Here is a 14,964-nt window from a genome sequence, read left to right on the forward strand (position 1 = left end):
CTTTTGTTCTTTCCTCCCCTCCCCCCTTTCACTGTCCCTGTTTAAGAATCTGTTACATCTCGAACTATTCCAGTTCTGACGAAGGGTCATAGACCCCGAAACGTTAACTCTGTTTCTTTCTCCAGAGATGCTGTCTGACTTGCTGAGATTTCCAGCATTTTTTGTTTTTGTTGAGGAGCGCTAAAAGTGACCGTTCATTGAGTGCCCTGTGACTCCTGCTGTCAGTGCACCGTGGGCATCAGGTGAGGATCGGACAGATCCGCGATGTACAGCCTCCATGTCGAATGGCCACCTGGCACTTCACGAAGCCCATCCCCTTGACCTGTTGGTCCGCTCCAACCACTGCCTAGCTCTAACTTCCTTACCTCTCCAACATCCTCGAAAGGTCATCACCTCTTCAAACTCCTTATCCAAATCACTTCACATTTCTCTCTCTCTGGATCGAGAGATCACGAGAGCGAGCACAAGAGAGCGAGAGAGATACCATCCTGGCCAAAGTCACAAATAAGATTGTGCTTCATTGTCCCTCTGTCCTCCTCAAACGCTCATTCGCCATTGTCCAAGAGGAGATTTCCCCATCGTGATACCCCCTCAGACATAGCCCAAGGAAACCAGGGCATCGATAGCAATGCTTTCCCCCACCCATTACACCCAAGGATATATCTTTGGCCCCTCTTCTTTCTCATCTACACATTGCCCATCGGTGACATCATCCCCGGCACAGAATCCGCTTCCATATGTGTGCTAATGAGATTGAGCTCCACCTTTTCATCACTCCCCTCAACCCATTGACCACCTCTTGTGGTCAGGTTCCCGGTCGAGCATCAAGTTTTATCCAACTGACCCTCAAAGACCAAACTCATTGTTTTCAGCCCCGACCATAAAACTTCAGTCCCTCGTCACAGACTCCAGGCATTCCCTGGCTGCTCACTCAGTCTGAATCAGGTTGCGCAAAACCTTGCTGTCCTGTTCAAGCCAGAGCTGCAGCATCAAAATCCACATCTTATCCATCAGCAAGACTGCGCATTTCCAGCTCCACAATATTGCCCATGCCCATCCTACATCATCCCTGGTAGAATGAAAAAAAAAGGACTTGCATTTATGTAGCACCTTTGACAACCTCAGGATATCCCAAAGTGCTTTACAGTGAATGACGTATTTTGGACATGTAGTCACCGTTTTACCTTATACAAACAGCAATTTTTTAATGATGTTGGCCAAGAGACACAAGGGAGAAGTCTCCATGGTAATAGTGCTAACGGCTCATCCGAAAGACGGCACCTTTCGGCCCAATTACGATCTGATCTATCCAAGATCACAGCACTTGCTGTACTAACCACATGGAGCTGGTGGTTATTCAGCAAAAACGCAGTTCTGCCGATGCACATGTTGAACTACAGCCGTGACTCCGAGTCAGGAGGTTGTATGTTCAAATCCCACTCATGACTTGAGCACATAATGCAGGCGAACGCTCCCTCCGTTGGAGGGGCCGTCTTTCAGATGAGCCGTTAAACAGAAGCCCCCTCTGCTCGTTCAGGTGGAGATGATAAGATCCCACTGCACTATTTCAAAGGAGAGTTCTCCCTGGTGTCCCTCATCCAACACCATTAAAAGAATTGCTGTTTGTGGAACCTTGCTGTGCGCAAATTGACTACTATGTTTCACTTCAAAAATGCTTCATATTCTGTAATGTGCCTTGGGATGTTTTACTATGTTAAAGGCACTATATATAAATACAAGTTGCTGTGGTATATAAAGTCTTTCTTTTTAGATAAAAGTAGTGTAGTAGCGGTATTACATATTGGGCTCTTATTCAAAAAGAAATTGTGTCAATTCAGAAAGCGAAGTTCTTTTACCTTGGTGATATCTACAGGGAGCCCACCCTTGGCAGCTTCAATCATGGGGTCCAGCCCTTTCGCCTGCCGAAGATACAGTTTTGCTCCCTCAATATCGTTCTTCTGTTTCGTACGGAGTGCTGCCTGCATGAACTGCTTCTTCCTGTTCTGCAAGAATTGCAATTGCTGCTGAACTGTCGGGTGGAATAAAGAGGTGAAAAAGTGTTTAGACCCAATGATGTGGCAGACCTGCCTCCCCGAAATGCTTCTGAGCCCTTCCGATGGGCGTTAGGTAAAGGCACTGCCTCATCCAAGGCTGAGCCATACAAATTGGAAGGTGCAGCATTCAATCTCCAGTGTGTGTAATAACAGGCAGGGGGGGTGGCAGAGAGCCCTGGAAGGGGCCTCGGTAACCCTGGGGTAGGGGGCTGGGTGGAGGGATGAAAGAGAGGACTCTTGACCACGCTCTTAGTCCCATGACTTCTTCTGGAAAGTCCATGTGGACGTCAGGATCAGGCTGGAGCTTGATGCCCCCCATAGTCAAATAGTTTGCCACCATTCAATTACTGGCACAGAATGGCCACTCGGATAAGGTACCGGGGAACGGCCAGTCCTCCGACCCGAGTTAACGCCTACAGGTCCGGGGGGGGGGGGGGGTCCCTCATAGGCAGTCCCTCGGAATCGAGGAAGACTTGCTTCCATTCCTTGCTTCCACTCTAAAAATGTGTCCTTAGGTGGCTGAATAGTCCAATACGAGAGCCACAGACTCGGTCACAGGTGGGACAGATAGTCGTTGAGGGAAGGGGTGAGTGGGACTGGTTTGCCGCACGCTCTTTCCGCTTGGTTTCTGCATGCTCTCGGCATTGAGACTCGAGGTGCTCAGCACCCTCCCGGATGCACTTCCTCCACTTAGGGCGGTCTTTGGCCGGAGACTCCCAGGTGTTGGTTGGGATGTTGCACTTTATCAGGGAGGCTTTGAGGGTGTCCTTGAAATGTTTCCTGTCCACCTTTGGCTCGTTTGCCGTGAAGGAGTTCTGAATGCAACAGCTCTACAACTATTTTAGATCGAACTTCAAATCAAGTAACCCCTTTCGGTAAGGGCACTAGAACCCACCAATTTCCAAATCAACTGGGAACCTTGTCAAATCAAGTCAGAAGTTAGCTTTGGATCATCAGAGCTGCCTCTGAATGCTTGGCCGTTCAACCTCCCGCGGAGTTTAGCTTGAGTGCTACCTTTGTTCGTCAGTGGTTTTTGTGGCGGATTCGCAGTGCCGGCGGGGGCAGCTGGCGGTGCTCCTGGTGCCGATGTTCGGGGGTGCGCTTGCTGCACAGGTCTCGGAGCAGGGGCCCGTTGTGCTGGCTTTAAAACAAAGTATTGGGATAAATTAAAAAATCTTATAATCTCACACCGACTCTACAACTCTGCAGAAACAAAGTATTAGAAGGCTCAGTAAATGCAGAGGAAACCAGTCGCCCTTTGGGCGGAAAGGACACAGATATACATTAGAATTCATTTATAAAGAAGAAAGACTTGCATTTATATAGCGCCTTTCACCACCGGACGTCTCAAAGCGCTTCACAGACAATGAAGTAATTTTAAGAGCGAAGTCTCTGTTGTAATGAAGGAAACGCAGCAGACAACTTGCGCATAAGCAAGCTCCCACAAACAGCAATGTGATAATGACCAGATAATCTGTTTCTGTTCTGTTGATTGAGGGATAAATCTTGGCCGGGACACTGGGGAGAACTCCCCTGCTCTACTTCGAAATAGAGCCGCGGGATGTTTTACATCCACTTGAGGGGGCAGACGGGGCCTCGGTTTCACGTGTCTTCTGAAAGATGGCACCTCCGACAGTGCAGCTTCAGCTTAGATTTATTGACCAAGTTCCTGGAGTGGGAAAAGAACGATCCGAACTTCAAACTATGCTAAACTCTCCCTTAAACTCACAGCTAGTAAACCCTTTCTGTTTAGGGGAACCACTTCAGATCTACACTAAGCTGGTAGGAGAGGCCTGGGTCACAGTCTCCAATAGACAACAAAAGAATCGGTCAAATTTGGCAAGAAGCAGAGTGAGGAAGAATGAACACGGAATAGGTCCCCAGTCCTTAATTAACTGAATAAGGTGGGAATTTTTTTCCCCAATTTACCTTCTTTTAAAAACTGCTCCCTCTCAGGTCCCCAATTACTCCAAATCCTTCGCCAGGCTGCTCAGAGACCTCTGCTGGTCATGTACATGACCAAGGTGCTCAGAGACCTCTGCTGGTCATGTACATGACCAAGGTGCTCAGAGACCTCTGCTGGTTCCCCTGTATATAACCAAAATACTCAGATGGAGGTGAGACACTTCCTCAGAGAGAGGGGAAGAGTGCTGGTTTCCCACCCCATACTCAGCTGCTCAGAGGTACGAGAGTGGCCTGGCTTTGGCTCACGCTCCACTTTTCCCCTCCCTGAGGAAATGCCTCACCTCCATCTCACCACATGGCGACGAAGCACCTCGTTGCATCAGATGGAGGATCAAGATGCCTTATAAAGAGGTATGCCCTGAAGCCACCAACACAGGGCGGGCACAGTGCCCACCTCAATATAAAGCTTCTAGAAATAACGTTTTTTGGAAAGGGAAAGGAAGAAAATTGTATTGGTTAATCCAAGCCACTCACACACGTCACAAAGCAACTAGTTGCTCTGTGACATTAGTTGTGGGAGAGTCTGCATTGTTATTCATTCTAAATAACAGGAGTGAAGTTTTACAGCAGCTCACTTCCCTGTTGGCTGTTGCAAGGGAACGCATGGGATATAATCTGGATTTCAACCCAGATAAGGATAGAAAGTTTAATGCTTTAAAGCAGAAGCATAGAATGGGATCGCTTTTTTGCCACCATTATAAAATCTCACCTCCTCCTCGTCACCACCTTCGGTCACCTCCTGATTGGCTAGCTTCATTGCGTTCTCCAGCACTCCCACAATGCTCTGATCCTGTGCACCACTTTCTGCTCCCTGAAGTGGAGGGAAACCTTGGGGCAGGGGGTGGGTGAAGAAAAAATAAACGATTCACTACAATAATACAGTGCAGAGTTTAACCACCTTGTCTGCTACCATCCTACCTACTGGGGAGGCGTGAGCAGTCAGGATCGGGGATCATTAGCATCATCTTTCAGTTAGTAGCCATTTCACATGGCAGTTTGTGGACAGGTTGCTTCAGGAATGATGCACTGAAGATGGACACCTGCATCCATGGAATTATATAGAATCTACAACACAGAAACAGGCCAACGGCCCATGCCAGCATTTATGCTCCACACAAGCTTCCTCCAACCCCTCTATTCCTTTGTGTTCAAAATTCTCATCCTTATTTTCAAATCCCTCCATGGCCCTCGCCCCTCCCTATCTCTGTAATCTCTGCCATCTCCACAACTCAGAGATGTCTGTGCTCCTCTAATTCTGCCCTCTTGAACATCCCTGATTATAATCGCTCAACCATTGGTGGCCGTGCCTTCAGTTGCCTAGGCCCCAAAGCTCTGGAACTCCCTCCCTAAACCTCTCTATCCTCCTTAAAACCTCCTTCTTTGACCATGCTTTTGGTCACCTGCGCTAGCTTCTACTTATGCGGCTTAGTGTTGAATGTTTATCGCATAATACTCCTGTGAGGTGCCTTGGGATGCTTCATTACATTAAAGGCGCTATATAAATACAAGTTGTTGTTTATCTACCTTCCCGTTAAAGGCATCTATGCTATTCACCTCAACTACTCCTTGTGATAGCGAGGTCCACATTATAACCACTCTTTGGGTAAAGAACTTTCGCCGGAATTCTTTATTGGATTTATTAGTGACTATCTTATATTTATCACTCCTAGCTTTGGTCTCCCCATGAGTTGAAATATTTTCTCTACATCTTTCCAATACTGATTTTTGAAGGTAGATATTCTCACCATCAATGGGCATAAACTGTGCAACGCCTTGTGTCCGATTAACATCTCATCCAAAAGACTGTGCAGCACTCCCTCAGAACTGCATTGGAGTGTCAGCCTAGATTTTTTTTAAATGTGCTCAAGTTCCTGGAGTGGGACTTTAACCCACAACCTACCGACTCAAAGGCGAGAATGCTACCCACTGAGCCAGTTGACACGCAATGATCTCATGACCCTGCTGCACTAGTTTTCAAATAACCAGGCATCAACAGCATTTATAAAGTAGGACAGGGGCGTTTAGCAAGTTAAACCTTCACTGCAACTGATTAGGTGCAATAATGGATCCCTAATTTGTATTCCACACTCACTATCCCAGTGAGGTAAATATTCTGGGAGTCAGATTGCAGTGTGTTCAGAATAGCAAAGAGAAACCAGAGAGGGTGGAAATAAAAGCAAGAACCAGTGGTGACTCACTGACATCATGTGGGCAAAATAATTCACTGCACCATAATGCTGTGCCAACAACCAGAAATACCCAAAAAACACTTCCTAAAAAGCAAAAGGCGCACGTTCTCCACCCACATTCGGTACACGTGGACCAGAAGCTCATTCTGGGTGCAAGGCAGCAGAGTTAACCCCTGGCTGAACCAACACCTGAAGTGAGATAGACGAGGAAATTTGATGTCACTTAAATGACAAGCACGAGCACAGAATTCATACAGCTAGTGAAAGCTAGAGCAAGTGCTCTTCTCCGAACTCCTGCACGGCAAACGGGCCCAAGATGGGCAGAGAGAACGTTTCAAGGACACCCTCAAAGCCTCCCAGATAAAGTGCAATATCCCCACCGACACCTGGGAGCCCCTGGCCAAAGACTGCCCCAAGTGGAGGAAGTGCATCCAGGAGGGCGCTGAATAAAGAGTCTCATCGCAGAGAGCATGCAGAAAACAAGCGCAGGCAGCAAAAAGAGCATACAGCAAACCAGTCCCACCCACCCCTTCCCTCAATGACTATCTGTCCCACCTGTGACAGGGACTGTGGCTCTCATACTGGACTGTTCAGTCATCTAAGGACTCATTTTTAGAGTGGAAGCAAGTCGTCCTCGATTCCAAGGGAATGCCTATGATGATGATGGTTATAATACAAGGCCCACTTGTAAGAAATTGTGAATTGGAAGAAATAACTTGAGACCAAAAAGTCTCTTCAGACTGGTGTTAGAATTGAAGGATTCATTCCATGGTACAATAGCTAAAGCGACTTGATCAGCGTGAACATAAATAACGGATAACAGGCAGCTCCAAACATCTGAAGGCCAAGAATGGCCTGTCTAACTCCAACCTTGGGAGGATGTGAAGAGGAGGGTTCCACCCCAGAGCTGAGACAAAGAACTCGACGGATCATTGGTTAAATGGTCCTGTCCATATCCTATACCAGGAACACCCCTAAAAAGAGAATAAAAGAAAGACCTAGGCAGGGTTTCAGGGCAGACAGTGAAGATAAGAACCGTTCATGCCACCAGCCGTCTGTCCGATCGGGACTAATAACAGCTACTTGTCATGGTCGTATGTCTACTATGTCTATCTTAATGGTGTGTTGGGTTTGACTATATTTGAACTATCGCTCCATTAATAAAATGCCTTATAACTCCCAAGACCTTTTGGGTATGCGTGTGTGACCCGTGATCCTAATCTTACACGCTTGTTTAGCATTGTCTGAACTACTTTTGCTTTTACTTAATGGGATTTAAAAAGATTTTGACCTGCCCTCACAGGTCAGTTCGCAGAGCAGTTACTAATCGGCACCCGTTGTACTCCTGATCTCAGTGTTCTGTCCAAAAGCACTGCACGATGATCAATCAAAGTCCGTTCCTTACCTGGTGGCACCGGGAGTTCGCCGAGATTGACATTCCTTCCTGCTTTATGTGCGCGAATGGCATCCTGGTATTGCTGAAAGATTAATTAAGTCAGTCGTCATGGTCTTAGAGAGCAGGGGATTGTTATGCTGAGTTTCTGCCCCTTCCACCATCAGCCAAAAGTAGATTTGAACCGTTTTTCATCTCTCCCGTATACCCTCTTTCCCCAATTGGTGCAGACACAAGAAACTGGTGCTAAAGAATCAGAAGTTTACAGCACGGAAGGAGGCCATTTCTGCCCATCGTGTCCGCACCGGCGAGCAAGAGGCTATCCAGCCTAATCCTACTTTCCAGCTCTTGGTATCATAACCCTGCAGGTTACAGCATTTCAAGCACATGTCCAAGTACTTTTTAAATGTGGTGAGGGTTTCTGCCTCTACCACCCTTTCAGGCAGTGAGTTCCAGGCCCCTACCACCCTCTGGGTGAAGAAATTTCCCCTCAAATCCCCTCTAAACCTTCTACCAATTACTTTAAATTTATACCCCCTGGTTGTTGACCCCTCTGCTAAGGGAAATAGGCTCTTTATATCCACTATATCTAGGCCCTCATAATTTTATACACCTCAATGAGATCTCCCCTCAGCCTCCTCTGTTTCAAGGAAAACAAACCCAGCCTATCCAATCTGTCCTCACAGCCAGGAAACTCCACTCCCAGCAACATCTTCTTAAATCTCCTCTATACCTTCTCCAGTGCAAGCACGTCCTTCCTGTAATGCGGTGACCAGAAATGCATGCAATACTCCAGCTGTGGCCTAACAAGTGTTTTATACAGTTCAAGCATAACCCCCTTGCTCTTGTATTCTAATCCTCGGCTAATAAAGGCAAGGATTCAGTTTGCCTTCTTAACCACCTTATTATCTACCTGGCCTGCTACCTTCAGGGATCTGTGGAATTGCACGCGAAGATTCCCTTACCTTTAAAAGTTGGCAATTTAAGCAGACACTTCAGTGTAGGTTTCAGGTTACAAAGGGACCTGCTCCACTAAATCTGTACCCTCACACTCCTACATGGTGACGATCACAGCACCAGTTGTCAAGAGTAAACAATTCGGTAAAAGCCGAGAAAAACATTTTTAAGCTGACACTGACCACTTTAGCAAGTGGAGAAAAATACAAGAGGAACAGAAAGCAGAGACCGTGCAAGTTAGAGCGCGTGCTAGACAACATGCAAGATAAACAGTGAGAATGAGGGAGGGAAACAGGGAGAGTAGATCTTGACTATTGGTGATAGCGAGTCACCGGCCCCTTTTACATCTCTCATTTTTATTTCCATTGAGGGCAAATGGATGCCCACTTATGATCACCATTTTACACTGTCGCAGAGTCCAGATCGAGGCCAGGGAGGGAGCCTGAATAGTGACTCAACATAGGGAGCCACTTGAGCTCCTAAAATCCAGGCTACTGTTCAATATTTTAAATGTGAATGGTTTGACTAAAATGAGTTACTTTTGAAGCTGGCTTACTTTGACTATGCGTTCATGCATCCTTGCTTTCCGGTCATTCCCTGCGCTCTTGGCCTGGGCAGCAGCAGACTTGTACTTGTCCATCCTCTGCTGAAGGGCCTCCATGATATCTTTAGGGGGAGCGGGAATACCTGCAGATATAATGAAAAAACCCGATCAATAGAACATATAGCACCTTTAACTTAGTGAAACGTCCCAAGGCACTTCACAGGAGTGTTATGAAATAACAAATTTGACACCGAGCTGAATAAGTAGAAATTAATGCAGGTGACAATGTAGGTTTTAAGGAGCGTCTTGAAGGAGGAAAGAGAGGTAGAGAGGTGGAGAGGTTTAGGGAGGGAGTTCCAGAGCTTGGGGCCCAGGCAACAGAAGGCACGGTCACCAATGGTTGAGCGATTATAATCAGGATGCTCAAGAGGGCAGAATTAGAGGAGTGCAGATATCACAGGGGGGTTGTGGGGCTGGAGGGGATTACAGAGATAGGGAGGGGCGAGGCCATGGAGGGATGAGAATTTTAAAATCGAGGTGTTGCTTAACTGGGAGCTGATGTAGGTCAGTGAGCACAGGAGGTGATGGGTGAGTGGGACTTGGTGCGAGTTAGGACACGGGGCAGCGAGCACAGGGGGTGATAGGTGAGCGGGACTCGTTGCAAGTTAGGACATGGTCAGCGAGCACAGGGGTGATGGGTGAGCGGGACTTGGTGAGAGTTAGGATACGGGTCAGCGAGTACAGGGGTGATGGGTGAGCGGGACTAGGTGCAAGTTAGGATACGGGTCAGCGAGCACAGGGGTGATGGGTGAGCGGGACTAGGTGCAAGTTAGGACACGGGGCAGCGAGCACAGGGGTTGATGGGTGAGCGGGACTCGGTGCGAGTTAGGACATGGGTCAGCGAGCACAGGGGGTGATGGCCGAGCGGGACTTGGTGCAAGTTAGGGCACAGGCCAGGATTATTCCAAACTAACAGGAGGGCACAGGATCCACCAATCGGATGCAAGACCCACCTGATGATGAAGTCAGTGGCTGTGTAGGAGAGGCTGCTGGGACCGAGGGAGCAGGCGAATGAGTAGGTGGGATTGATGGTTGGTCCTTTGGTAAAAGATCTGGGGAGATAAAACACACCTAAATAAACAAATGGAAGCAGCTAAGTTAATTCTACAGTCCTAGACCCAGTTTTCTAAGCTCATTAAATTCAGGCAGGATCCCTCAGATTAAATACAGCCAATTAAGAACTAGTTCCTGTCATGTATCCAGACATGGTTATTGCTTGTACTATTACATATGATGTGCCACCAGAGGGCACTGCAGTAAGAGACTTGTAGGTTACTTGTACAGGTGTGCCAGGCCTAGTATAAAAGGCAGGTCATCATGTGTGATCCTCACTCGAGTTATACTAAGGTCACTACAGTTCAAGTGCAATACATTGCCTCGTGGAGTCATTATCAGAGCATCCAAAGACATAACAGTTCCCAAGAGACAGACATTGTCAAAATCATGGACCACAGCGACAGAAACACAAAGAAATACTGATGACACAAATGTACAACTGGTCAAATGCATACCAAATGGGGGTGGCAGGCCACTGAAGTCCACAGTCTCTCCTCTATCCAGTGCCTCAAGAACAGGATCGAATTTCTGGTTTGAATAGAAAAAACAAAGCGCTGTTAATGAGGTTAATCTGCATTTTCTGCACAGCCTTCAGTGACTGGAAGAGAAGACAGGAGCCTTACTGAAGTTCTGGACTATTACTTCCCTTACCCCACCCTGCAAATGCCATTTAGGAACATATGAACAGCCCCTCAATCCTTGACTTGACTATTCCAATGCACTCCTGGCAAACCTCCCACATTCTACCCTACGGAAACCAGAGATGATCCAAAACTCAGCTGCCCTGGAGTGGGACTTGAACCCACAACCTTCTTACTCAGTGCTACCAACTGAGCCACAGCTGACACTACAGACGATTGCCTGCATTGTCTAAGTAAATGCAAGCTAACAGCCCCTATGTTGCTGTCCCACAGGTCTTAATGTAACCGCAGTTAATTTTATGGCTGCACTGCTAAATATTTTTCAAAAGGACATAATTGAAAATTTTACACAGCCAGCATCACGCTTGATTGAAATCCCATTAACACTGTAAATAAAACTTGATATCGCCCAGATCATACGGTATTTCAACTCAAGCTACAGGACACACGCAGTGCAAGATGATGTTAGCCTTGACCATTACTGGCACAGTAAAAGTGAATTGCTGAAACAGAATAAACACATACTTCTAGATGCATTTCACCTGTTATTATATGCATCAAAAATTGAATAAATCTTAGGGTTGGAATGATGCTGATAGGCTCACTCTCGCTGACTACATTGGTTTCATGTTAAGCAATGCCTAGTTTTCAAAATTCTCATCTTTATTTTCATATCCCTCCATGGTTTCGCCCCTCCCCAACTCTGTAATCCCCTCCAGCCATGATCATATTGAATGGTGGTGCAGGTTCGAAGAGCCGAATGACCTACTCCTGCACCTATTTTCTATGTAACCCCCCCTCCCAGAGATGTCTGCATTCCTCTAATTCTGCCGTCTTGAGCATCCCGATTATAATCGCTCAACCATTGGTGGCCGTGCCTTCTGTTACCTGGGCCCCAAGCTCTGGAACTCCCTCCCTAAACCTATCCGCCTCTTTTTCCTCCTTCAAGACGCTCCTTGAAACATACCTTTGACCAATCCTTTGGTCACCTGCACTAATTTCTACTTGTGCAGCTCGGTTTCAAATTTTTATCTCAGAATACTCCTGTGAAGCGCCTTGGGATGTTCTACTATGTTAAAGGCGCTATATAAATACTTGTTATTCCGCCAGTCAATTATATTATAGCTGATCTGTACCTCAACTCCATCTACCTGCCTTGGCTGCGTAACCTTCAATCCCCCGCCTAACAAAAATGTAAATCTCAGTTTTGATAGTTTCACAAGCTCCCAGTGAAGGGAAAGGAGAAAAAAATGTAATTAAAATGGACATTTGTCACATTTTGCTGGTGTGGATTTGTTTGGCAGTAGGGATGCTGCCATCCCGCTCGGTGCAAAAGCGGGGCTTGAATGTTCTTGTTCGGGGGTTTCAGACCTACACCGGGTGTTTACAAAGCCTCCCCGCCAGTTCCATTGCTTCCCTGCGCCCCGCCGCCTCCTCCCCCTTCCGTCTCCATCACCCGACTGGTGGTACTGCGCAGGACCTACCCTGCGCACCACACCCCTGCAGTGTTTATAGGACCCATTCTATGGCTGGGAGTGTTCGGGGTTACAACCACCACCATTTTCAAACTGCGTGTGCGCAACGTCAGCTTCGTTGGCAGCCGTCACGGCGATTAGTAATTGCATGAATTATCAGGTCGGCGGTTAGAGTGCGGGCCGGAACATCGACGGTGCCTAGGCACAGCGGAGGTGTGGCAAATGAGGGTACGGGGCCCAGAAGAGGCGAGGGCCCAGGGGCAGCACGGGCCAGCCCACACTGCGATTTGTGCGCAGACTAGGTCCGTGCAGCAGAGCAGGTCACCAGTCGTTCTGGTTAGCCCTTGCCACTGGATAAAGACCTAGCTCTGTCAGCCCGTGTGGTGGCTGATGTGCAACGGTCACCACACGTTAAAAAAATCCACACACAGGCATCTTCCACTCTTGGAGTTAAGGACTGGAATATTGGGTCCTTCATTGAAACATCTATGAACTCATCCCTTTTGGTGTGGAAGCAAGTCATCCTCGTTCGAGGGACCGCCTTTGATGATGATAATAATTGGATAGGACCACGTTCAAAAGGGATGTTATACATTTACAAAATGTCTGAAGTGTGAGGCTGTGACCATGACTCTGCCAGGTCCCCCCTGCTCTTTCACATAACTCAGATTTTAGTCAAGTTGCTGCTGTGTGCTTGAAACACGAGGGTCGCTACAGTTTGGCTTTAGTCTCACCTTGCTTATTCGGTAGTATTTTGTTGCCAGCTCGGTGTCCCCACTGCGTTTGGCATGCAGTGCCGCCAGCTTGTACTCTCTCTGTCTGCTCATTGCTGTCCCCTTCATGCTGGAATTCACAGACACTGAACAAAGGCGAGGGAAGAATGGAGCTTAGAGATTTTCAACACACGCAAGTTAATAGAAAAAGGCTGCACATTAGTTCTTAGAATCATAGTGCCTCACACACATTCCAAACAACAATCCTGCACCAGTAGCACCGATGAGCAACAGGAGGGTAGGCGTGTGCCAGTTCTGTAACTGCACGAGAGTTGGAGGATCGGAAATGAACCAAAGATTTTTCCTTTCCGAGATTTGTGTGTCCATTCACACTTACTCGGAACTCAGCTTAATTAACTTAACTTAGGAACTTAATTTATGGCGTCAGCCGTGACTCAGTGGGCAGCACTCTCACCTCCGAGTCAGAAGGTTGTGGGTTCAAGTCCCACATAATCTAGGCTGACCCTCAGCACTGCATTGGCGCGAGTGCTGCACTGTCGGAGGTGACATCTTTCGGATGAAAAGCAAGGGAGTTCTCCCGAGTGGCCTGGGCAAATGTTTATCCCTCAATCAACATCACAGAAACATTTTATCTGGTCATTATCACATTTGCAGTTTGTGGGAGCTTGCTGTGCGCAAACTGGCTGCTGCGTTTCCCACATTACAAAAGTGACTACACTTCAAAAGTGCTTCATTGGCTATAAAGCGCTTTGGGACATCCGGATGTTGTTAAATGCTAGTTAAATGCAAGTCCTTCTTAGACTCAAACTGCTTTTTAAGCCTTCAGATTAAAAGAGACTTTTAGCCCAGCAGTCTGGTCCAAGAACCATCCAGCCAGTCATCTACTTGGCCGGCTGCTCTGAATGCACAAGATTTCTAATTCCACGCACCATTCAGTGAAACGAACTTCAGTATCTCTCCTCTATCAATCACTTGATGCAATGGCTTTGCAGTTAAACAAAGCATTACATTACAGTTGAATGAATGTATGTTACATTTTCTAGGCTTCACAAGATATTTCTTCTGCTCAGCATCCTGTAAGCAATCCCATGCTCTCTACAAATTGAAGTTTGTCCTTAAACATGGCCAGGAATTTCCACCTAAATCAACAATACATCGTAAAGTTGATTTTCAAAAGATAGGAAATTCGAGCGAGTGAATTACGAAAACCTTTAAGCTACGCCCTAGTTTCCTTGATCTTTTGCACCGATTCAATGAAACTTTTGCCGAAACATCCCTCCAGGGCCTCGCCCCTCCCCATCTCTAATCTCTCCAGCCCCACAACCCCTTGGGATGTCTGCGCTCCTCTAATTCTGCCCTCGAGCATCCCTGATTATAAATCGCTCAACCATTGGTGGCCGTGCCTTCTGTTGCCTGGGTCCCAAGTTCTGGAACTCCCTGCCTAAATCTCTCCATCTCTCTTTCCTCCTTCAAGACGCTCCTTAAACCAACCTCACCTGCGCTCATTTCTACTTACGGGTCAGTGTTGAATTTTTAATCTCATAAGACCCCTGTGAAGCACCTTGGGCTGTTTCACTACATTAAAGGCGCTAAATAAATATAAGTTGTTGTTAAAACCCTCAGCCACTCAGTAACAGCTCCACCCCCTCCTAAAGCAAAAGAACAGAGAACTCAAGTTACCTGCATTGGGCATAAATTCATGCCGAAAACTTTAGGACGCAATGTCATATTTCTACTGATGCGTGCTGATTTTTTAAATAATTCTCCATCTGAGGGGGCAGACAGGGTCTCGGTTTCATGTCTCATCCGAAAGACGGCACCTCCAACAGTGCAGCACTCTCTCAGTACTGTACTGGGCGTGTCAGCCTGGATTCTGGTGGGACCCGAACCCACAAC

At 47.2% G+C, this 14,964-nt stretch overlaps 1 protein-coding gene across 4 annotated transcripts in view; it reads right to left on the minus strand.

Moving 5' to 3' along the window:
- The window catches only part of cc2d1a (coiled-coil and C2 domain containing 1A), a 99,128-nt gene that overhangs the window by 55,158 nt on the left and 29,006 nt on the right, over positions 1-14,964 (minus strand). For all 4 annotated transcript variants that reach the window (XR_011588549.1, XM_070867303.1, XM_070867302.1 and 1 more), the window contains 8 exons: positions 13,069-13,193; positions 10,674-10,746; positions 10,116-10,214; positions 9,115-9,245; positions 7,614-7,686; positions 4,729-4,847; positions 3,069-3,195; positions 1,857-2,029 (listed from right to left, as the gene is read on the minus strand). Coding sequence is in view for 3 of the 4 variants with exons in the window: in XM_070867303.1 (XP_070723404.1) it covers positions 1,857-2,029; positions 3,069-3,195; positions 4,729-4,847; positions 7,614-7,686; positions 9,115-9,245; positions 10,116-10,214; positions 10,674-10,746; positions 13,069-13,193 (920 nt within the window). In the remaining variant the exon portion in view is untranslated. The remainder of the gene's footprint in view (positions 1-1,856; positions 2,030-3,068; positions 3,196-4,728; positions 4,848-7,613; positions 7,687-9,114; positions 9,246-10,115; positions 10,215-10,673; positions 10,747-13,068; positions 13,194-14,964) is intronic.

This window comes from Pristiophorus japonicus, chromosome 24, assembly GCF_044704955.1.
Source record: "Pristiophorus japonicus isolate sPriJap1 chromosome 24, sPriJap1.hap1, whole genome shotgun sequence".
In the NCBI taxonomy this organism is placed as follows: Eukaryota; Metazoa; Chordata; class Chondrichthyes; family Pristiophoridae; genus Pristiophorus; species Pristiophorus japonicus.